General features: G+C 42.4%; 1 protein-coding gene across 2 annotated transcripts in view; it reads right to left on the reverse strand.

Annotated features, from left to right (window-relative positions):
• The window catches only part of IGF1R (insulin like growth factor 1 receptor), a 169,362-nt gene that overhangs the window by 14,046 nt on the left and 130,422 nt on the right, over positions 1 to 24,894 (reverse strand). The window contains exons 5-19 of one of the 2 annotated variants that reach the window (XM_038147016.1): positions 24,050 to 24,194; positions 21,773 to 21,987; positions 19,691 to 19,817; positions 18,211 to 18,449; positions 17,580 to 17,747; positions 17,207 to 17,411; positions 12,749 to 13,035; positions 11,170 to 11,306; positions 10,714 to 10,873; positions 9,609 to 9,714; positions 8,204 to 8,274; positions 6,689 to 6,918; positions 6,317 to 6,427; positions 5,528 to 5,687; positions 3,252 to 3,381 (exon numbers count right to left, since the gene is read on the reverse strand). In XM_038147016.1, the coding sequence (XP_038002944.1) occupies positions 3,252 to 3,381; positions 5,528 to 5,687; positions 6,317 to 6,427; positions 6,689 to 6,918; positions 8,204 to 8,274; positions 9,609 to 9,714; positions 10,714 to 10,873; positions 11,170 to 11,306; positions 12,749 to 13,035; positions 17,207 to 17,411; positions 17,580 to 17,747; positions 18,211 to 18,449; positions 19,691 to 19,817; positions 21,773 to 21,987; positions 24,050 to 24,194 (2,491 nt within the window). The remainder of the gene's footprint in view (positions 1 to 3,251; positions 3,382 to 5,527; positions 5,688 to 6,316; positions 6,428 to 6,688; positions 6,919 to 8,203; positions 8,275 to 9,608; positions 9,715 to 10,713; positions 10,874 to 11,169; positions 11,307 to 12,748; positions 13,036 to 17,206; positions 17,412 to 17,579; positions 17,748 to 18,210; positions 18,450 to 19,690; positions 19,818 to 21,772; positions 21,988 to 24,049; positions 24,195 to 24,894) is intronic. The other variant, XM_038147017.1, reaches the window with a different exon arrangement.

The raw sequence follows: 24,894 nt of genomic DNA on the forward strand, positions 1-24,894 counted from the left end.
AGCATAGTTATGTAATTGGGTAGTTTGGACGTAAGTATTGACACTTTCTAAAAATATCTCCATTTAAAATTAGATTATTGAGCAGACACAGCTCAAATTGTCTGCCTTGCACTGAAGAGTCATCTACTTTTAGAGCTGCTGGGCAAAGAAGGAAGATCTCGATGCTGTCTGACTTGTGTGGTAAAATGCTGAGTCAAGCTGAGTGAAAAACACACAGTTCCACTGGGGGGGAGTTATGAAAACAGGAGTCCAGTGTCATTAGCTGGTTATGGCCCTGTGGTTTTAGCTTTCAGATATCCCTGGGATGTAAACTGGTTTGCATCTGGAGCCAGAAGCCACAAACTGCCTTGCAATTGTTTTCCTATTAGGGGAGGGAGGGACAGGGGGTCAACTCAACATTTGGGTGCCTTTGAAGCTTCTTTGATCACCACAGGGATAACGAGGACAAGTCTTGCACACCTACTCGTCAGATTATCCTAACAAATAAACTCAGATTGCTCCTTCCAGGGAACTACCAGCCTTGAAAGAATGCAAAATGCTGAGGATTTATTTATAGAAATCCACCCTCACCCTGAAGAGTATACATTAATTTTAAAATGTCCTCCTTCCCTAACTACAACAAAACCAGCCCTGTCTAATTACCTCATTCTTCAACCTGAAAAGCATTAAAAGAATGAGTTGCTAAAATAAAGCTCCACCTTTCAAACCTCCAGACACTCTTCCTTCCTGCAGTTGCCATTTCACCTTACAGCTTATAAATCCTGGACTCCAACCACTCAACAGGGTTTTGTCTTTTTGACATCTTGGCTTCTAGAACTGATCTCGAAGAACATGGAACTCCATGTCACAATATCTGCCCAGAAAGGCAGGAAAAACAATCTCAACCTTTTGTTTACTGCTTGATGCAAATAAATGGCCCCTGAAACAGCCAAGCTCCACGGTTTACACTGAGCAACTTCAAATCTGAAACAATAAAAGGATTCAGGGAATTCTTCCTGGCATGAAGAGACCTCCAATGCATAGTGCCTGGTGTAAAAGTCACTGAGAAGGAATGATCCTTTTAGCCATAAGCAGATCAAGTAAATAGACAGTATTTCATGACAGTGTTAAGTCACGTTCTGCTACATTTGGAATTTAGATTGAAATTTCTCTGTAGCTGTGGATACATGTTCTAAACAAATAGCAGATTTCTCATGTTGAGCCTGCTTTTTTGTGCCTCCAGACAAGTACACCCCTGTGAACCAAACTTCAGAGTAAATCACTTCCAACAATTAAGATGCCAAACCATCCCAAGGAGAAACTCTCTGAAATACCCACGAGTACTATGATCCTCCTCTCCATGAAACAATTTTTTTCCTCTCTATGCTTACAAGTAAAAATCTATCAAGATTTTACTGCTCCTCCTGTTCAGCTTTCCAATCCTGTAATCAGTAAAGTGCTTTCCAGACCAGGACAGTCACTCAGATTGTCCCACTGATGCAGTGCAACACCGTCTGCACAATCCTGCTTTGGACTGAGCAACCAACAAATGCCAAATCATGGAATCCCAGGATGACTTGAGCTGGAAGGGAATTTAAAGCCCACCTTGTTCCACCGCCTGCCATGGGCAGGGACACCTTCCACGATCCCAGGCTGCTCCAAGCCCCATACAACCTGGCCTTGGACACTTCCAGAGATGGAGCAGCCCCAGCTTCTCTGGACACCCTGTGCCAGGGCCTGCCCACCCTCACAGGGAAGAAATTCCTCCCAGTGTTCAATCTAAACCTCCTCTCTTCCTTGTTAGGGAAGCACTCGTGTACTTCCTGCAACAACTACAGCACTAATTTACATCTGACACCTTATTTGGCACCACCTGGGGCTTTTTGTTTGGAATTTGAGTTATATTTAATAAGGAATAACATCACTTAAGAGTCTCAGGCTAAAAGAAAGCATGTGAGGAACACACATGGGACATCCCCAATGCTCACCCTGAGCTGCTGAAGAACCCTTTGGAGGCAATGGCTGGACCTGAAAATTCCTGTTGTGTGGTTGGAACAGGCAGCTCTGCCAGCTCCTCACTCCAGGCTTGGTCAGTTCTGCATCTGGGGATTTTCTAGTGATATAATCCAAATTTCTGTCTGCTTTGTGAAGCCATTACAAGTCCCAAAATTCTTCTACTGGGGGGACTGCCAAAAGCATGCCTGCACTGTTCAATCAGATAAATGGCTGATACAGGGCTTCCCTTCAGCTCAATGTGGTTGTTTTCATCTGCTTCCAAGTCGGAGGGTTAGTGGATTCAAAAGTACGTTACTAGCCATATGTAAAATAAAATTTAAGCATCATTCTGGTGCTTTGCTTTTTCACTTTAATTCCTCTTAGGAACTTTTTGTTCAGAGCTGGTGCTGTGAACTACAGACCACTGACTCCAAACTCCTCAAGCTGCTCATGGAAAATGCAGTTTACTCCTAAAACACCATTCCTACTGACTTCTAGACATTTGGAGGCAATCAGCTGCCAATTCTGTAACAGATCAGCAGTAAAAACATCTTGTTAGGAAGGCAGAGAAACCATAAAAGACAGAAGAGAGATTTTGCCAGTACACAACCCTCTTCTGCCAAGTCCTCTCTACCTATCTCCAAAAGCTGGGGGGTGTGTGGGGAATTGTTCCAGGGAATTACTTCTCCTAAGTACACGCCTCTATTAATAACTGCACAGATACAGCAAGCATGCAGTGTGCTTTGAAAGAAAACCCTATTTCTGCATCTTGCAGTATATAAACCAAGCAAACAAAGCTCCAAAAGGAGAGGGATATGCACAAGGGAGAACTCCCCAAAAAAGCCTGTGAGTGTACACAACCCATCTGGGGGAAAGCGATGTTATTTACACAGAAGATTTGGATGGAAAAGCAGGTCAGCACTAGGAACCTTTCTATATTCTTGGCAACTTTTAATGCTTTTCTTGAAGGAAGACAATTTAAAAAATGACAACTTGCTCTTCCAGGTGAAGGTAATGTTTTTCACTCCACAACCGATTTTACAAGTAACAGCAGGAAACATGCTGCCACCTCCAGTTCTGGAAATCCATTTAATTCTGCTCTCCCTGAGAGCAAAATTCAACCTCACAAGTTCTTGCTGAAACACGACCTCATGGAACAAGAGAGTTACCTCTGAATGGACAGGAGAAGCACTACACTTAGTTAAGTCTACTAAAACAAGAAGAGAGGCTAGAATGAAGGAGGTTAAAGCAGTTTTTCAGAGCCCCTTTTTTGTTACCAGACGTCGGAGTGCGTTGTGAAGACTCCATCTTTCAGCGATTCCGGGGACATCCAGCGGACAGGCAGCAAACCCTTCCCTCCTTTCCGGTAATAATCTGTCTCATAGATATCTCTCGTCATGCCAAAATCTAGAAGGTAGAAACACTCTCAGTTTGTATGAGAAAATGAGGAACATTCCCCCTTCCTACAAGGCAGAGAATCACACTTGGATGTGAGGAATCTGCGCTGCGCTCCCACGACTCTTGGCTTTGCAGACACTTCAGCTGCTGCCTCAGGGCTGGTGACCTTCCCTCCCAACACCAACAGACTGTGCCACTGACTTCGGGGGTGACAAGTCTGAATGGTTTAAGTATAGGGATGTGAAAAGTTACAGCATTTATGCTCAAGCTATGCAGTTAGATGAGTCTTCTGAAGGTCACATAATTCACTAATTGTTCCCTAAATTCAATTATTTTCGGGTTTTTTTAAGGAGCTCCTTTAGTACTTCTAACTGTTGTGTTCAATTAACAATCACACATGCTGAAGGAAATACTTCTCTTGGTTTTCTTTTTCCTATTTCCAAAGGTAATTCCCAGTTTCTGTAGAATATTCCATTTCAAACACTACAGAGGATTATGCTGTTCATTTGTGATTAACATACCCAAATATTAAAGACATACTTCAGTTTATATCCATGCTTAGCTGTAAACTCATAAGCATTCACAAGACTTGGATCTAAAGGTGTTCATCCTTCTGACTGTAACTCAGATTTATTCCAGTGTTTTTTCTCTACAACCAGCCTGAGACAGAATTGCTGGGTCTCACACTTGCCTATTGAATCCAGTTACTGTGTTCTCAGAAAGTTAATAAATTAGAGGTCATTAGTCCTCTGACTGATATTAAACGCCATCTGATGAGACACAGGACAAAATCCATTTTACCAACACCGACCTGTAATTGCCCCTTTTCTCCCCTAGGAAACGTGCACAGAACTCCCCCAGCTATCACCAGTCTGTGGTGAGTGACCAAGCAGGGGTACCAGGGACACCAGGACCCAGGGGGATTATGACTAAAAAGCCCATCTGTGCAACTCTTCCATCACTCCCACACACCAGGGTGACTTTATCCCAGCTGAATGGAAGATTTCTGCAAAATGTAATGCAAATAAGAAACAGACACACAGTAAGCACAGGGTAGTGTAGTGTGGCATAAAGCTCTTCCTCTGAGATTTGAACAGTCTGAGTTGGTGTGTTCCAGCCAAGATGCTCCTAAACTGTTTCAGCATGAGGGGATTTTCAATGCTGCTACACAAACAAGAGCAGTACAGCACATTTACAAAGTGCTTTTGGGGTAACCATGAACATGTTACAGGGAAGAAGTGCACCATATCTTCAGTTTACAGAATTGTAAAACAAGCTGATGGGGGCAGGAGGAGAAAACTGCAATGGGAAGGATTTAGGCTGACTTCCCACGAACCTGCAGAAAATACACAAAATCCCCAAAAGATCTTATTTCCTAATTAACTGACTCAAAATGAAATCATTTTTTCTTTCTCCCAAATGACAGGATTACTTACACAAATTATCAAAATAGCTGAGTTAAGCTCAGAGAAAAAGAATTAGTTTCCTACAGCAGAAGGCTGTTGCTATACATGTTATTTTAATATGCACAACTCAAAAACAGCCAACAGCTTAAAATCACTCTCTCTGGAGAGAAGACTGAAAAAACTCATCTGACACTATTTTGGAGGGATGGTGAAAGAAAAAAAAAATTGGTGATCTAACAGCAGAGCAGAAGAAAAGCCATTCAGCTGTCTGGGAAGCAGAACTCCAGTTTAGACTGGAAAGCACCCAGCTGAAGTCATTCCTCTTCCAACTCAGATACGATTTAAAATAATCCTAAAATTCTCATTCTTGAATCAATAAACAGGAGGTAGAATTATTTTTGTGCATTGTCAGAGACATGAATGACACACCAGTGGTAACTACACCATCCACCCAGATGTCTGCAGTACCTGAACCTAAATCACTGCCTCTTTTTAAACCCACATGCTGTACTGTTGGCTCACTGGAACAACAGCAAGCAGAGGTATTCCAGAGGTTTCAACTCAGTGTTAACTGCTCACAGGTCTTAAATCACAGTAATCTTCACAAGGAACATATTTCATACTGCAGATATTTCAACTAGAGCTCAGTTTAAAAAAAAAATTTGAAAAAAAAGAAAAAAAAAAAGCCTTTTAAGACACTGATTTTCCAGGATGATTCTATGAGCTGTGTCAGGGTCAGGACAGCCCACCTCCAATTTTGACTGTGAAGTCCTCGGCCACCATGCAGTTCCTGGCAGCGAGGTCCCTGTGCACGAACTTGTTGGCGTTGAGATAGGCCATGCCGTCAGCGATCTCCCCCGCCATCTGGATCATCTTCTTCAGCGTCGGGGGCGCCTGCCCAGGGTTGTTCTGAGCAAGAGAAGGTCAAACAGTTAACACACTACATCCGTCCTCCTGTGCACATACTGTCCTCGTGTTCTGTTCCTTTAATTTATCCACACTGGAATTTCTAGATCAAGGGCAAATGCTGCTGAGCTCATTTTCTACATAGGCTGCTGTGATTTCAGTGGCAAGTGACCTGTGTGTCATCTTTATCCTTCAGACTCTGCATCATATGAGACAATTTTAGCTGTTAGACCGATGGCCTATGCATGAGAGTTTGCACAGGAGCTAAGATAACAGATATTTACTTTCCAGCAGGGACAATGGGCAGAACACACAACACGAAACAATTATCCTAACACGTGTTCTTAAACCAGCCAGTTTCTGTAACATCTTGATGAGAAAGTAGATCAGACAAGAGACCTAATGCAAATCTGGAAAAGAGGACTCAGTGGCACAAGAAGGGACCTATTCCATGTGGCACCCAGGGCTGCCTGATGAAAGAGCTGTTGGAGGTCACGCAACAGCTCATGTTTTGTCCTTAGACTGAAGGAGAAGGGCAGGAAAGGCTAATTGCCTGCTGCTTCCAACGTGAGGCTGTCTCGTTCAAGATGATTCAAACTGAAGAAATAAACATCCAGCCACTCATGACTCACCTCTGTGTCTGGCCTCAATGATCTCAGGTAACTTTTGAGGTCCCCACGTGTCATCAGCTCCATGATAACCAGCGTAGGCTGGCCCTGAGAAACAACACCAAGCAGCCGAACCTGGCAGAGGAAAAACAAATGCTGAGTACAAGTATACAGGTACAGCTAATTATCATTTATTCATGTTGATATGTAGCCCTGTGGGAAAGGTCTGAATGTAGATTTGGTTCCACTTTGTGACTGGGGTCTCATGATAATATTACAAAGCTGTGCAGAGTTGAAGCTGAAATCCCAAATTCCCACTTCAGTCCTGGAACAGCCTCTTGTCAATAAGCACCAGGACTGGATGAGTCACAGCCTCATCACATCTTCAGGACTCACCACGTGGTGACAGTTGAACTCCTTCATCACCGAGGCCTCGTTCAGGAACTCGATCCTCTCGCGCATGCTCGCGGACTCATTGACCGTCTTGATGGCCACCCTGGTCTCTGGCTCATCCTTCACCACTCCCTTGGCTATTCCCTCGTACACCATTCCAAAGGAGCCTTGCCCAAGCTCCCGACACATGGTGATCTTCTCCCGGGGCACCTCCCACTCGTCTGGAACATACACTGAGGGGAGAGAGAACAGGCCCTGATGTTCCTCAGCTGCCCACGCTGGGATCACTCCCTGCTCCACCACAGCAACTGCCCCGACACTCCTGGGGCTCAAACCCCACACAGAATGCTGAGATCTTGCACCATGTGTGCAAACAGGCCAGGGGCTGTCCCACACAGAGGCAGGGGGATGGTGGCACACAAATAAATCTGAAAGAAAGGTGAACTTGAAGCGGCCTCAGTATGGTACTGACATATTGGGATAGAAATAAGGAACCTCTAAGGGCTCAAATCAATGCTTTAGGTTAAATCTTTTCTTGGAATCCTTGCTCTCCTAATTCTCCCAGACAGCATCAAACAGACTTGATCATCTGTATCAGTTTAGTGTCTGCTGTATTCTCTATTAACACTGATTTTATGGCTAGAGGGGAGCAGACTCTGATCCAGCAGTTCTTTGCATAGCACTATTCTGATCCCTTGCACACACACCATTGCACCAGCAAAGGCAGAACTTGCTGCTGCTGCTGCAGGTCTTTGATCTGAGGCAGAAAAGAGCTCTCAGAAGGTGACTGCCAGGAGGCAGGACTGCCTCAGGCAAGAAGACATCCAAGTACTCACTGATGGTGCTGCCTATCAGTCACCAAAGGAGGGGACAGTTGTGTCACATGCTCTGCATGGGTGAAATGACAGGCTGAAAACAGAGGATTATAGCATGAACAGTGACAGACCTTTAACCCTAATGGTGCTGCTACAAAAAATATCAGTAAAATAGACTGCTGCCACTCTGGGTAAACCCATTACTCTCCTGGGAGCTTTGGGAAATACTATTCCAGCAAGAATTCTACAACAGCAGCACCAAACTAAACCATAAACAAGAAAACTGAGGCCTCAAGGACACTTGTCGGATGCTGTGATTTCTTCAAGTTGTGGGTTTGTTTCATTGGGCAAAACAGAGCTTAAAAGGGCAAACATGAATGAAAGACCACAAATTCATTCATTCTTCTTTCAGTCCAGTGAAAACATCGCTGGATGAGTAGATGTTAACCTGAAAGTTAGTGAACTAGTGAATCCAAATTTGCTTCAGGTGGATAAAAGTACAGGAAAAGAACTCCAAAACTGCCCAGTTTCAACAGCCAAGGGGCATTTATGTATTAGCAATTGTGGATTCCTAATAAGGGCTGTCCTAATAAAATAGGGAAAGTGGCTTTACAGCACATCTTTTAGGGTTTCATACCGTTCAAAGTCAGACACCAACAGAACACAGGACAGTAAAAGCATCACAAGTTAAGGTCACACTCACCATCTGAGGCACTGAAGTACTCAGGGTTCACAGAAGCATAAAGTACTCCATTGCCCAGTCTGTCACTGTTCCTGTAGAAATACTGGGGTTTATTTCTTTTATCTTTAAATCTGAGTACATTTCAGACCACCTCTTCTACAGCTTTTGCACTGCTTGCTCAGCCACAGAATACTCTTTATTGCATGTGGAGTTTTTCAGACAAAGGGACAAACTGAGATCTTATCTACCTCACATTATCAATGGAAACACAGTCCAGAATAGCTTGTGAGAAGTGCTGGAGTCTTCTCTGTACCAAATCAGCACCAGGAAAATGTAAACACAAAGCACTTCTAGCTTTCTTTTAAGAAAGGCAGCAAATCAGCCAGGAGACCCGTGGCTGAGAACGCACTTTACCATCATCAGCTCTGCTGTGGGAGTGAAGTCTTTTAGCAAAAGGCAAAAGTGGGGGATTCCATTCAACTATTTCCTAAGTGTTTTAAATATTTCATTTTAAAACCACACAATAACACACCTCCCAATTTTACTGGGGTGATTTTCAGAATAAGACATGTAATAAATGCACTTTGAGAGCTTTTGCAGGAGAGACTCACAGAGAAAATATTCTTGTGTTAGATCAACAGTTTAAACAAGGCAAAATTAACAGGAATTTCACCTAGGAGAGCCTAAGGAAGGCAAAACAAGTAGTGTTATCACCAGAGACAAAGCCCTTTCTGAGATCTTGAGCAGAACTGGTACCACTGTCTGCAGTGCTACCAATGAATTAGAGCTGGAAACCATGGGATACTCAATGAGCATAATTTATGTGAAAGCAATAAAAAACATCCAGAGCTAGAAAGTTGCAAGACTTAACATTTGTACTGCTATTAAGTTCTCGTTATGTATTTCAATTAGATAAAAAAATAAATTACTAGTTACAAAAAACAAACTGAGGAAAACAAATTACCAGAACAGTCCCAGTGACGGCTCTTGGCCAGAAAATAATTTTTTAAGTGGATGTAAGACTTCAAAAAAACCCTCTAGAATTTGAAAAAAAATCAGATTAACCTAAATGGAACTAACTTTTCATGATTTATATTGACCCATATTTCAGTCAAATCTTCTGGTTATACAGGTCCAGGGTGTGCCACCACTGCCCCACTGATTTGTTCCTCACAAGCCTTCCTCTTCCCAGTCAAACATGACACTGCAATAAAAACCCTCTTCACATCTCCAGCAGCAGCAGCAGGCAGATGCTGCTAACTCTAAACCACCTCCTTTTCCATACCAACAAGGAAGAATCTACCTCAGCCTCTCAACTCCTCTGAATGTCATTTCTCTTTTTAATCTCTAACTCGCTCCACAGGCACAGATTTGAAAATAAACAATTCCCCTGCTGCAGGTTTAAGCACCAGCACATGGAACTCACCTCTTTTTGTTAAAGACATAGAGCATTATCAGCAATCCCCCAAGGATGAGCAGCAAAGCAATAGGGAGCACAATTACCAAGTGCAGGAAGTTTCCATAGTTTGCTGCTGCAACCAACAAGAAAACAATTGTATCAGGGTTTCTGTAAAACCTCTGTTAACAAAGAAACATTCAATACCCACTCAGTGTATTTCCATACAGGGAAGAAATCAAAGTTCTCATTTTCTTGTCTGATGTGGAAAAATGCACTCGGAAACTCTCCCTGACTGCAGATGAGTGAAACAAGAAAGCAGACACTGAAAGGCAATAATTTTGTACAGAACAGTGTCTGTCTGGGCTTTGTTTTCACAAGTTATGCTTAAAGGACTTGCATTCCTCAGTGAACAATATCCAATTGTTCACTTGCACATTCACCTTTTTTTTCCACCTTTTGTTCACCTTGCAGCTGCTTATGTTCAGAATATACATGCACTGCTCTTCACTTCAAATTGTTCCAAGTTCAGCAACCAGAAAATCAAAAAGGGATAAAAGGTGGAGTTGCAGTTTTCAGGGGATATATCTGCTCTACAACTAAACACAGAATGTTTTAAAGAGGGTGTCTGTGGTCATGTTCTTCCAAAATATAAATTACTCCCATTGTCAGGACCAGCATCACCCTTTCATCAGGACACTTTTTTATCAAATGTCACTCAGAGCAGGTCAACCTGCCAGCCAAAAATCTACACAAATGATTTGTTTCTCCAATTATTTTGCAATTTTAAGCAGGTTTGCCTTGTTGCCACAGGTTTTGTACATGGCAGCTCCCTGTTGTTATAACTAACATCACATTCCCAACATAGCTGCACGCCCCAGCAGGGTGTTCTCCACCCCCACACCTGGGTGCACCCCTCACAGACACCCAAAGCTGCAAGGAAAGGACCACACCTCACATACCCCTCCTGGCTGTCAACACTTGCCAAAAAAATGGACCAGAGGAGAATTCCCAAAGAACCATCAGCAAGTCAGAGGAGTGTTCAGAGGCAAGAGGCTCAGTCACATCAACATCAGGAATTATTAAAAAGGCAGTAAACCCCCAATTTGACACAGACTATAAACATTTGTCTTACATTTGGGCTGCACATAGAAAGAGATGGGCTCAGTCCAGGACCCATTCCCAGCTAAGGAAGTGGCCTGAACTCTGGCAGAATAGTTTCCAGGGTTCAAGTGAGTTAGCTTAGCCCCTCCAAGCTTCTTGTATTCCTGTCTGGAAACACATTCCCGCTTCTCCTAGAAGAAAAAAGCAATTTACACATGTTATTATCTTCACATTCTGGAGAAAGCAATATAGCTGCAGGACAAGCTCATTTTTATAACTAAAAGCCCCACCTGATCAGTTTTACTTCAAACACCATAAGGAGATACGTGGAATTTAAGAACTCCAAAGAAATGAAGGAAAGACATGGTGGCAGGTGCTGGGTGTCTGAAATCACAATTTCTGTGTGTGCAGCACTGCACAAAAGCATGCTAATAAAGAACTTTTTGGTATAAATTAAGAGTTATGAGGAGTAATGTCAAATCCTCACCTCGCCATGCTGCCCATATTTGATTTCATACATCAGGATCAGCCCATTTGGATTTGCAGGCTCCAACCATTTCAGGTAGACGGTATTTTCCTCTTTTGCTTCCCATGATACCGTTCCTGGAATGTTATCTGCTCCCTCTGTAAAATATTCACAGGTGATGTGAGAACAACATCTATGACTGAAACAGGAAATTCAGCAAGAGTGGAAGAAAATGGAAAATTCACAATATTCTTCAGGTGCAGAAGCTCTACTGCAAGAGCATTCAAATCCAGGGAACAAACTCCATTGGCCAAGGGCCTGCTGGAGATTAGCTCAGTCTAAACTACTGGCTCCCAGAAAATCAGTGCAGAGCATACAGGTCCACCAGGCATGGGCTCTGTGTGCCAAAAACTCACTGTTATTAGCACCTGATTCTTCCTTCCCAACTCTCCCCAACACCAAAACAGTGCAGGGAGCTATTCCCACCAAATGGCTGCAAACACCTGTAAACACACATCTGCCCCACTGACAGCCTTTACCTAAAACAGTCATAGGAAATTCTAGGAAATCCACCCCCATTTAAAACAGAATCTCAGCAACAATTCAGGAACTGCTTTATCCCCATTTTGTTCCTAATAATTTTACATGACTTATTAAAAACTTAACAGGAACGTGAAGTGTGTTTCAGTCTGGACTGAAAAAACACCACCTTCTCAAAGATCTCAAAGATAACAGAAGAAAACAGGATTGTTTAGCCTTTAATTTTCAGAGCATGTGTTAAAAATCTGAGAAGACTTCTTTCCTTTTCCCTGATCTCACAGATTTCCTTATTTCCTTGAAATAAGCGATACTTTTTGCTTTTTTTTACTGACGCAGCTGGATCTGGATTATGATAGCCTTTCCTTCCAGAAACAAAACAAAATTGCTACCATTCTGCATCCAATATCCCCAGACATCTGCTGGAGTCAGAAGCTCGTTGCTGGATGCATATGAGCTTACACTAAAATCATCTCTATTCTTCTCAGAAGTACAATCTGCTAAAGTCCCAAAGACGAGCACAGCATTCAATGCTTTCTATTTGAAGTAGTCTAGAGGCCAGGGATTGGGCACAAAGAAACACAGTATTCCTCCTGTTCCCAGGCTGGACAAATGCATGGTCGTACTGTGACAGAAGAAACATTTGGCAAACATTCCCACCAGCAAAACTCCAACATCTGCAAACAGTTCCAAGTGAACACAGCAAAACCAAACATTAGCAGAGAAATGTTGCTGTGGCTCTATTCAGCACACAGGGAGCTGAGGAACAAAACCTTTTAGCCCACCATGTCTGGGGGTCTCACTTCTATTGCTGGGAAACAGAGTCTCTCTTAATTATCCTGGCAGTCAGCTTCTCCCTTTCTCCAGCTCCCCAGCACAGACTCAAACACATCACTCAGTACACACAACACACAAAATAAAAAATCTTTGCAGCTCCAATTTATCCTACTGCATGGAATTTTTTTTACTACACTCCAACATAATTCTAACTGGTTTGGTAGAGTCTGTCCCCCTGAGCTTGATCTCTGCCCAGGAAAGGCAGAGCTGCCCCTCTGTGACATACCTGATGGCATCGTTCTGGCAAACACGAAGTTGGACGCGCTGCAGCCGAGCGTGTCGGCCTCGTGGTTGCAGCTGTGGATATCGATGCGGTAAAGAGTGAAAGGCTGGAGATGGGAGATCACGGTTCTCTCCTTGCCATCCACCTTGGTCTCAAAGAAGGGATATTCCACCTCGCTCTCCTCTGTGTCAGAGGCGTTGGTGAAGTGCTCGGTCCCGGTTGCGTTCCTGCTCCGAGTGGCCAAGGTGGCGTTGGCAATTCGGAACACGTCCCTCCGCTTCCGGTCGGGCCTGAGGAGCAGACACAGGTACAGAAAAGGGCTCTTTAGAGAAAATCCACTTCTTCTCCAGAAAATCCATTTTCTTCTCCTGAAAACGGTGCCAAACACCCCAGCGAAACAGGCTAATAAAAAAGCTAAATAAAGGAAACTGCAAAACAAGAGGAAAACTTTCTCTAAATCTGAACCTGTCACGTGTCGGCACATCTCATTTCTCTCTCTTTTGGTCAGGAACCAACCAAATCTCAGAAGCTCACCCTGCACCCCAAGATGAACGTGCAAACTTCTGACCTCATACAATAAACCAACCAGCAAATAACAGCTTCACCCTTACTCAACAAGCATCCTGGATTCGTGTTTCGTGACAGCGATGCTGACGCTTAAAATAAAAATCAGATGCTAAAGGTTGAAAAGGTTAGGGGGGAAAAATTGTTTTGAAGTTCGCTGGATTAGCAAAGGAAGTTGAGCCTACTGAGAGTTAGCTTTGCAGTTGTGATGAAATTAGAATGTATTACACTGAGAGAAGAAACCTTGGAAGGCAGCTGAAGGCCATGAAGGTTCACCACCACTCAGGTGGTCATCTCGTATCTCTGCTTCTCTCATCCGAACAAAAGCTCTGCAAAGGAACAATCCTCCTATGTAAGAAAACTCAGCATTACTATTGTGTAGAGGCAAAAGTTCAATGAGCAGCTTTGCCTTAGAGGCATCTGGGTGAAATTTAAGCAGAGTTAAAAAGTTGAGGATTTACAGACACATCATTGCTTTCTCAAGCCCAGGAAACTGCTGTAGTGGACAGCCCCAAGTGACAGGACAAGGACCAAGATACTCTCAGAAGCACATGGATCAGGTAACCAACAGCCTGTGGCCATACACTGGACCTGTCCCTTGGTCCTGCCCCAGATCTGAGGCTGTTCTGTACAGGAGCACCAACTACATGGGGCAGTCTGGCTTTACTGCTCCTGCCCCTTTGTCTCCAAGGGTTGCAGGAATGCTCCCATCTGGAAAGCAACACCCCAAAGGAGGTAAAGGAGAAAGGCAGAAGAGTCCCACTACGAAACAAATTTGGACTTAATCCTATCCCTGAAATCACTTCATTGGTGCCCATGGAACACCTGGCCAGTGCAACAGGTACCAAGGGCATGAGGTCCAACAGCTCTACCAGAGAGCAAGTTACAGACCAGGCCAATGAGGCCTCCCTCGAACACACAACAGGAGGAAAGATGACTCAACAGGAGAACTTAATTCACTGTCAAATATATCATCTGAGTACATGCAGCCACAGAGCAGCACGCTGCAGAGAGAGCCAAGAACAGGCTCACTCGCTTTTGAAACCTTCTGGCAGAGGCTGGATGAATTTTTTTCTTTAGGAGCTCTCTACAAAAATTTCCAAAATCCCTTTACTACGTAGTGAGTAGTCATTTTGACACTCTAACCACCATGCAAACCACGTCACAGAAATAAACACAGACAAGAAAGAATTTCCTAAGTTAGCAACAAATTGTTTAAGCAACACACAAGTGAATATCTTGTCAGTTAAGGCAATTTCATAGGATATAAGCATTTGTGCCTTGTCCACACTGGTATCTATGGAAGTTACTAAACCTATTCACCCTGTTTACAATGTGTACTGATTCACTGCTTTAGCTCAGTGGAAAGAACAAACTTTTCATCAGTAAGAAGCTGGATGCCTAGCCCTGAACTGATGAACATTTGTGCAGATATTGTGGTTAAAGCAGTACAAATAAAAAGTTGGTTTTCAATCAACCACAAAAGCATGTGCCAATGCAAGAACCCAAGAGGCCTGACTTTATCACTGCTTTTATGGAGCTTCAACTATTGGGTGGTATCTGGGGGTACAGGGGAGTACAGCCCTACCTTGTCTTTGGAGGAAAAGATAAAGGAACACAAAACTTGTTGGTGAAAACTACAGTGGTGTCAGGAAAAGAGCTGCAGGATAACCACAAGGCAAAAGTAATTAAAACATAATGAGATTTGACCTCAGTGCTTTTTCATCAAGCAGCTTCCTGCATTCATGAAATGCAGAGATAAAGGCAAAAAAAAACAAGCATCCAAGGAAGTAAGGAACAGTCTAGAGATAAAAACTTGAAAAATCATTTATTCTCTTAAGGGAGAAGAAGGAAAAAATGCAAGACAAAAATTAAAAATAACACTACAAAAATTCAATCAAATAAAAAAAAAATTTTAAAACTTGGCTATTTAAGAGCAAAGCTCACTCTTTCTGTAGTTCATGGCAATTTTAATGTTACTGCTCAGACTACACACAGAGCCTGTCCCATCCTGCTCATCAGAGAAACAAAAACCTTGAAGAAACTCATTCTCCTCTGGTTGTGAGTTTCTCTTCAAAACTAAGCAGAGTTCTGTTTGAAATCCACCACGGCACTAACACACATGGGGTCATCCAGAAGCTGCACAAGAGATTAGATCAACAGACTTCTTAAACAATCTTAAAATCACCCAGACAAATACTTTCTTGCTGCATTGCACACTGCAACTCTTTCATAATAACCTGGACACAGGTAGAACACTGGAAACAAATACTACTATTGAGGCTCACACTAAAACATTAATTAACTTCTCCCTTGGGAAAAAAAGAAAAAATGACACCAAGTAACAAGCTGCTTAGATTTGTCCCATGGAGATGTCTCACCAGCTCATAAACTTTAATTTCCCTGACATACAGTCTCTTAAAAGTTGCTTGGCTATGCAGCTATTGCTGAGCATTGTCCCTTATCTGCTCCTGCTGTTACAAAACACCCTAATGGCAGTAATTTAAGAGAAAAGGACAAGCTTTCAGGAAATTCTCTGTGAACTGATCTGTTTATTTGTTACTGAGTTCAAGGTTCTATGAGTTTTCTTGGAGGGGGGCAGGACTGCAAGAAAATTTGGGAGAAGACAACACATTCTGAATTACAAATGTTTGGGAAATAGAAAAACTTTCTTTTCAACAGACTTTCAAGTAGTTTAGTCTTGACACATGGCTTTCAAAACTCCTCACTGTGCTATTTCATGAAGTCCAAAATCAGATCTTGCAATTTCCCATGGCTCAGCATTTCCATCATGATCAGACATGGAGGCTGTAACTTCCCTGTTCCTGATCTTGGCTGCTGCTTCTCATCACCACTGCACAAATGCTCAGTGTGACCCCAACACAGCTCAGCTAAGATACTTCACACCTCCCAAGAGAGGCAGTATTTAGCTCCTCGCTCTTTGGATAAAGCTAAGAAGCATTGCAAATATCAAAGTCTCAACCCCAACAAGTCAATCAAACACATCCCTGAATGAAAGTCCAAAAAATCACAATGGAGAATGATACGAAGCAGCAACAATGAGCAGCAATGCCACACTAAACTTCTCCAACACAGGATTTGACCATGGACTTCCCCTGCCAGGAGGGAGAATGAGACAAAGTGCGCCACCGAGATCAAACAGTGTATTAAAGACTGTAACACAACAGCTGTACCCCGTGTGCCCTGCCCCAGCATCCAATCCCCCAAAGTAACAACACCTTACCTGAAAGATAAATTGGAAACTCTCAAGAATCAAAATCACCAATTAATTCAGCAGAATCTACTCTGTGTTGCAGCACAGAATCATTACAATTCCACTTAACATGTCAGCAGGTGTTTATGGTGGAAGAGTGGAAATATTTAATACTTCTCTGCAGTGCTGACCCAGGAAACACACAAGCCCTTTGCAATTAGTGCAGTGAGAAAAGAAAACCAGTTTCCATTCTGTGAGGCAACTGTGCCCTTAATTTCAAAGATAAATTCAGATTAGGAGTACAAGCACTTAAATGGTTATTTAGAGAAAAATCACATCTGAAACCCTCTGTCTGCTTCACGTTGCTTGTCTCTGAAACCCTTAGAGACAACGAGCTCCTCAAGTGACTCTTGAGTCTGAAAAGAAAGCATCACTGAAATCCTTGATCAATACAGGTAAGAACCCTTACCACGGGCTAGAACTGAAAGAAAGAAATGAAAACTGGCAAATAAGAGAAACTGCAAAGTAAGGCTGGGGAATGTCTCACATGAAAAGAAAGGCAATGTTTAGTGCTTCAGGTGTTTCTGTGTGCTGTCATATCCAGGAAACCTCAGCTCTAGGAAATGTTAAAAGATGAAATTATCAGCCCTACTTCCAAAGAAGAAGTGTCCAAAACCCATTACCTGGGGACAAAGATGGAGTTATGAAGGAAGTTCTCAAAGACTTTCCGGTACTCTGCTTCCTCCTTCTCCGCCTGCTTTTCTGCCTCTGTCTTGGGACAAGCACAACAAGGTCCTTTTTCTCCCCCACAGCCCTCTGGCTTGGTGGGCTCAGTGGCTTCTTCTGTATCAATGGTCCCATCAGCATATCTTCGAATTGGGACTTTATCTTGAAAGAAAAGAACAGAGCTGCTTTCTTTGTCTCCAGATCATGGATACAACAACAATCCATATTTTAACCATTCCCTCTACTGGCTGTTATTTAGCTCCTGCCAGTGAAGAGCCCTGGCAGGCAGAGTGCCAGGCATTTCAACACAAGAGCATGTGGCTCTCCTACCTTTGGAGCAGTAATTGTGTCTGTACAGGTAACTGTCCTGAGGCTGCTGCTGCCAGCGCACGATGTAGTAGGAGAGGTTCCCATTGGGAAGAGAGGGAGGATTCCATTTCACAATCAGCTGGGATGAGGAGTTGGATGCTGAAATAACATCCAGGGGAATGGATGGCACTACAGAAGGGAAAAAGGCAAGAAAAAAGAAAGGTATTTAAATCTAGAGCACTCTGCAATGTATTTCCATGCAAGCTTTTGAGTGAATCCCAATACATTTCTATACTGCAAGGAAAAACACCACCTTATTTCAAAGAAAGGATTTTCTACTTATGCCAACAGTTAAGGGTTCAACTACAACCAAGTCCCAACCCAAAGTCATACTTAAATTAATCTTTACAATGGAACAAAGCCTGAAATTATAACTCCAAGAAGCTCCCAAAGTTCCTAATGAAAGCAGTATCTGAAAAAACAGTTTTAATTCAAATTTTAATACTACTTTCATAATTAGTGAAACTGCTAGCACTATGCACATCATCTGCACAGAAATTTTATTTCTGTATCAACAACAGAACTTGCACAATAATGCACTAATCACACCTGCAGCATTATCAGCCTCTCACCCCAGACCCCAGCATCTCACCTGCAGCATTGGTTCGAATATATATAATTTCACTTTTTGCTCCATGAATATGATGATTTTCCATCATTGTGAGGGTAACAGCCTTGACATAAATGGCATACTGAGTCCAAGGTTTCAACCCTTGCAGCAGAATTCCAGGATTGTTCTCTTTGTTTGGTGGCAGGTCAACATCAACCATGTTCCAGCTATTGGAACCACAGGCATCTTGCCCATCATACTCTGTCACATTTTTGAATGGTCTGAAATATTAAAAGAAAAAAGTAGCAAAAATAGTTACTTTCTCCCAAAGATTGTCATCTACGTATAAGAGTGCCTCGCTTCAAAGTTGCTCAATGAAACAAATAAAGCTTACTTTCTTTCCACAACAGAATATACCAGAAGAAAAAAAAAAACCAAAAACCAAAAACTGTATTTCCAAGCGGTACAAAATTCAGAGTTCAGTTTTAGTCATGAGCAATAAAGCAACATTCTCCATGAAAATATATTTATCTTGGTTTTTTTACTCAAAACAGGCAGTGAAATGCTTCAGACATATTTAGACTTAAAAAAAACATGTATCAAGCAGAAGCAACTCAAAACAGTTGTTGATAGTGGCCAAGCTTTTTACCATAAAGAACACAGAGTTCCAAGACTGGCCTTGACCAGTCCAGTGGGCTTTTTACCCTTTTATTTCCACACGATACAAACACATTTATACAGTTCTACTTTTCAGAAGCTGTATCACTGGTGAAAGAGCATATAAACTCTTGTTATTAATATCTGTACACTTGCCACTGGCTTCACTGTAGAACATCACAACAATCTTTTTCAAGTGATGCTGGACATGAACCATTTGTGCTTCCATGTCTCATATCTTTGCTCCATGTATCATTACCAGCATTCCAAACCTCCCTTTCACACCTCCAGACTGCCTGGAGAGTTATTTCTGTACTCATTTTGGGTTTTTTTATTATTTTAAATCTGAGCCATTACAAGGATATGCAAATGCAGAGGTATCTCCCAAGTAATTTGGATTTCTCCAGTAACTGCCCCACACCTTCATTACCAACAGATACTAATGCAGGAAATGACCAAAGCTGGATAGTCTAAATGACCCCAAACCCTGAGCAGACAATTCATCCAGGTGACAGATCAAACTCCTGACCTGGGATGCTCTCGACTAGAGAAAGCAAGTATCTCAGTAAACATGATGACTTAGGAGGAGCTCCAAATCAGACCCCTGAGAAGAGCCAAGCCATCCACCTTTCTCTTTTTTCAAATCTGAAACCTCCTGATGGATTTGCAGCCCATTTGTAGGACTCAATCAAACCAATCCTCTTTTTAAAGTAGGCTTGTGCTCCACCAAGAAAAGAATCAGAACAAAAGCGTGACTTGAGAATGAAATACACAAACTGGATGAGCCTTCCCCACAGGAAGTAGGAACAGAAGCTTCTGTTCTCCCTTGGACTGCCCTGGTTCATCTCTGATGACATCTACTTACGCCTCTTTGTAGTAAACAGTGAAGCTGATGAGGTCTCTGTAATCTGGAGGGCGATACCGCTCCCACGTCAGCTTAATCCGGTTCTTGAGCGTCGTGTTGGAAACAAAATGCAGAATTTTGCTTTCACCTGCAATGCAAAAGGACAGGACATGCCAGAGTTGGCATCACATCATCCCTCAGTGTTTTTTGTTTCTTAGGTATCAGTTTAGCTAATGAGCCTTTCCAGTAGCACCTATGACACCACAGGATACCAACAGCCTTTGTCTCTGTAGAGCTTCCTCTTTCCTCCTACTACATTTGAGTGCTTAAGGGTAAGCAGTGACCTTGGCAATCAGTTTAAAAAATGCTTGAGCCACTTGTTATTAATTTTTTTTTGAAGCGGATTTTCTTTTAATGCATCATCAGAAAGCTCTTGAAAACTACTTCAGAGTCTCCCTGAGGGAGGAACGGAAGCCCTGTTTATCCACAGGACTGGTTTTGGAAGCACTGAATGCATCATCTGGCTCCAAAGCACGCGCAGAGCAGTCACCGGCCTCTGTGTGCTCACTCTCCAGGACAACTTTTGACAACTACCATTTGTTTTTCTGGAGACTGAACAACATGGAAAAGACAAAGGAGTTTACATTCTCATTCATCAGAGGCTGGACCAAGAACTCCAAAACTCAGTTCATATACGGCACAACCATTTGATGGCAGCAGCTTCCAGCTACTCTTCTGAACAGACCTGGATGGAAGCCCACAGCTTTGAAATGAATGGCTTCCCACTACCAACTCACTGAGCTTTCCAACCCAAAACAAAATAGCATTTTAAAAACTTAATTCTTGGATGAAGAAATTGTGTTCTGTCAACTGTGAGCTGGTTTCTAATGTTCCATAGAAGCTCTGAAAATAAAGAGGTTTTCACCCTCGTGTACACTGGCACTGTTGGTGCTATCTTTGCAAAGGCAGTTGAGCTTTTGTTGATTCTTTTGCCCTTCTCAGAGTCAGAAAGCTTTCTGTACTGGTTTCTTAAAAAAGCAGGCAGCGGCTGGCACTGGCCTCAGTGGTAGTAAGGCCTGGCTATGTGTCTGTAACTCCTCCAGGACTGCAAGGCTTTGCTCTATTGAACGTGCAAAGAATGGAGGGTGCTTACAACAAGGATCTGGGCCATCTGCGCGTCTGCATCATGCCCAAAGAGACATTCAGCAGACTACGTGTCCTAGTTTTGTAAGCACCATCCACAACAAGGGGACTCGACTTATACACAAGATCCATTTTAGTTTACTCAGCTCCAAAAACACCATGAAGCGACCAAGGGAAAAATGCATTGCCAGTTTTAAGGGTTTGAGGCGAAACTTGTAGGCATTCTTAATTCCTAGAAGAGAGATTGCTTTTAAACGTGCTGTTACACCTGGAGACCTGACGTGCAAACCACCAAAGCCAAGAGAGGACTTTCCAATAACTCTGACCATTGCACAATCCAAAATTCAATACAGATAGGCTCAGGCTTAAGAATACCACAGAACAGTAGAAAGCAAGTAATCAAAAGCAAGTAATTTGAAAACAAAGCAGAGCAAGCTAAGTTTGAAACAAGCATTTCTAGCAACCAGGTACAATATTTGGCAGGAGCTTAAATGAAACAGTTTGCTTTGGTGTCTATGGAATTGTTATTCAGCAGCTTCCTTAGTATCAAGAAAGAATAAGTATCAGAGAGAGGAAAATCCTATAATGATGCACAGTTACAAAGGAGACTGAGAAATTGCTCCTTGTTGGATACACCAAACTACTGGATTTCATTTCTCATTTCCCAGGTATGCTCCTATCATTATCTGCTGCTGCTGTCACAAAACAGGGCATTTGGGAAGAAGTCATCTCCTACAAGTGGCTTTTACAGATGAGACAGAGAATGTGTAACCACATCATTTTCCACTCATGTAAAGGTACCCTCACAGCTACAGTTTAAAACCTGAACAAGCAGAAGGGTTGAAAGACTCCTATACTCTAGATATTGCAATGGTCAGCAACAGGTCAGCACATTGGGTTTGTTCTTGTGGCACTCTCCTACGCAGTTAGAACTGAGATTTTTTTTGTTTGTTTACTTACAAGAGGCTCTCTCCCCATTGTTCCTAGGATTTATATCTCCTTTGCTCTGTCGTCCTTTGGTTCCTGAAACTTCCTCCATACGGTAAATCTCAGAAACACACAGTTTAGGATTAAAGGCAAAGTACATTTTCCCCTCACTGATTGTCAAGTTATGATGGTTCCAGTCCCACAGCTGCTGAAGATTGTGGTTGTCAAGCACGTAGAAGGAATAATTCCTAGAAGAAAGTTTTTGAAGAAAAATACTTGTTTAATTCACAGATTCACAGCTCATTCCAACGAAGAAAACCTTACTATAAGAAAACTTTGAAATACTGTGTTTGCTCCCTCTTACTTTAAAGGGCTTTCTTCTCTCCCATGGAGCAAGTTAACCCTGACTGTTCAGGGAGCAAGGAAATGATTGTGACACAGGACTCCAAAGGGGACACCACACCATCTACACTCCACTCCAATGTATTTTAAGAGTTGCATAGGAACTGCTATGAGGAATATATAAATTCATAATAAAATTCATATAAATTCATGTCCTCTGAACAGCAGGTCTCTACACTGGATTTTCCATTTGGTGGCAAATGGGAAGCAGTAACCTTAGATACTTTATGGAAGGAAAAGCCTTCTGGACTCCTGACAATAAAACACAGTCATTAACACAGCTCTTGCTTATGTTTACAAAAGCAACTCTAAGAGTTTGCATAGTGAGGTTTTCCTTGCCTTTCTGTTCTGCCTCTTGGCCCAATAAAGATTTCCTACATTGTGCCAAGTACAGCTGCACCTGTACATCAAAACCCAACAGCAAACAGTTGTACTGACTGCACAGGATCCACACTTCAGAGCATGGAACTAAACACAGGCAGATGTGCTGAGCCCACCCCCTAAGCACAGCCCTGGAGTAACATGCACATCCTTTATTTCCACAGACACTGTATACAAAGCTGCATGTAAAAGGCCTATTAAATATTATGAAAGCCCTATTAAATATTATGAAGAAATTCCTGGTACTACTCAATTGGGCTGAATTGGGGAAAAAAGCATACATGCAACAGAAGCAAGATTGTAGGCTCTACCTCAGCTGCAAAACAACACCTGCAAGGACACTGATACTTTGGGATAGCAGGGACAGGAATGCACCACTGGGAAATGAGGTAAAGGTCTGTGTAGCTGATGAACCTAAATCAAGATAACCCACCATGGCAGCCTTTATTTCACTCTGCTGGGAACTTCCCCCATCATTACCTACAGCAACACAAAATCCACACAATGTAGCCCATCTTACACGGCTAAGCCCTTGTCAACAGAGCTACACTGGGCTTTCTACAAACCCTTCTAACTACAGAGTTTCTGCAGGGAAATGGGGCAAACAAACCACAGGGCTCATAAAAAGCTGCCATATTATTCATTTATGGTTTTCCATCAATTATTCCATTTAAAATTTAGCATTAATTCCTCTCTCACCCAACCTGAAACAAAAACAGTGTATTCTGGCTCCAATATGCACAGTTTTGCCATTTCTTGTAATGCAGAGCGTATTTTCAGAATAATGTGAAAGACAAGTTCTTTTTCTTATTTCCATCTGTCCCCTAATTACACAGGACTTGGTTTCTAATGAAGTTGCTATACCTGGTACCACTTCACACAGATGCTGAGAAGAATGTGCTCAGTTAACAAGAGAGCAGAGACATGTTTGTGCTTTAAATGCATTCCACCAGTAGAGAACAAGGATGTTGAAGTGCCTGTGGGATTTGATGGACCTCACCAAACCTTGTGTTGATTTGAAAGTACTGCACCTTACTAAAATTCAGTGTTTTCTTGAAAAACTTGTTTGAAAAAGCTAAATATATGCCTTGTTTGAAAATAAAGCCTTGTTTGAAAAGCTAAATATATGAGCTTCTGAAACCTCCAAACTTCTCCAGAAATTCTTCTAAAACCCAACAGTAAAGAGCTACAAAGAAAACCAAACGTTTCTGAAGATGCTCTTTTCTCAAAGAGAGCAAAAAGAACAAACAAAACTGCTTTATTGATATAAAGAATCTACCTAGAAAAACCTAAAGTGAAAAGCAACAGCAAAGGTACCATAAAATACTTGTCATATACTCAATTTAACATGCTGATTTGGACAGTAATGCAAATGAGCAATGCTGGGCAGAGGTGTTCATGAGGAGAAAAATGCTGCATTAGTGGAAGAGGAGACTCTATAAATGAAAGTGAATGGGTTTAAGGAGACTTATTCTCCACAGCTTTCTCTAATAGTGAAATTGCATCCACAGATATCTGAACACTTACCCATCCACCTGTTCCTCTCCCAGAATGTACCGCAGGTTCTTCAGGAAAGACAGGGAGACCAAGGCATGGGAATGCCGAATCTTCACATACCCCGTTACTGTCTCAATCAGACCCATAAAATTCTCCAGTTCTGAGGCAATGTTATCTACAGGGAGAAAAAGATAACCATTATTGTAAAGAATTCACAGCTTTGACTATTCTGAATATTCTGCTTCGTCCAGCAGTAGCTCAGTAAAAGGTAATGTTTGTACTTGCTGCTTTTGAAAATGAGAGACACTGGTTTTCCTCCCCCAGAACAGCTGCCTGAGCAGCCAGATGGTTGAAGGGCAAAATAAAGCCACAGAGTAACAGTGGGAAACCAGTCTTGCTTTTCCATACTGGAACACCTGATTTTTCCACGGGCATTGCCCTCTGAAGGCAGCACCAAATGGTGAGCCAGCATTCTGGCAGGGATGAAAAGACCCTTGTGTAAATGTACACACCATGAGATGGAATTGCTCTTTGGGTATGGAGCAAAGGTCAGGCAGAAAGCTCCACTGGAAAACAGAGAATAAGACGGAAGATGAAGAGGATAGGGTATGTTCCTGGTCTGTTCCTGGGTCACAGAGCATTGCTTTCCATCACCTGAAAAGCTACAAAACTGAACCAGTTGATGAAAGAGTTGATAAAACCATCAGGAAGTCCTCCTGCCATGGAGCATGTTGCAGATAACTCACTTTCCCATACCAAAGAATCAGATGCTCTTTGGCACTCTAAAATAATGCTTAAATAAATTTTAAAAAAACTCCCACTTGCTTGCCCCAGCTAACTGGAACATATCCCCTAAGGGAAGATTGTACCTGTAG

Source organism: Motacilla alba, chromosome 10 (assembly GCF_015832195.1).
Source record: "Motacilla alba alba isolate MOTALB_02 chromosome 10, Motacilla_alba_V1.0_pri, whole genome shotgun sequence".
Classification (NCBI taxonomy): Eukaryota; Metazoa; Chordata; class Aves; order Passeriformes; family Motacillidae; genus Motacilla; species Motacilla alba.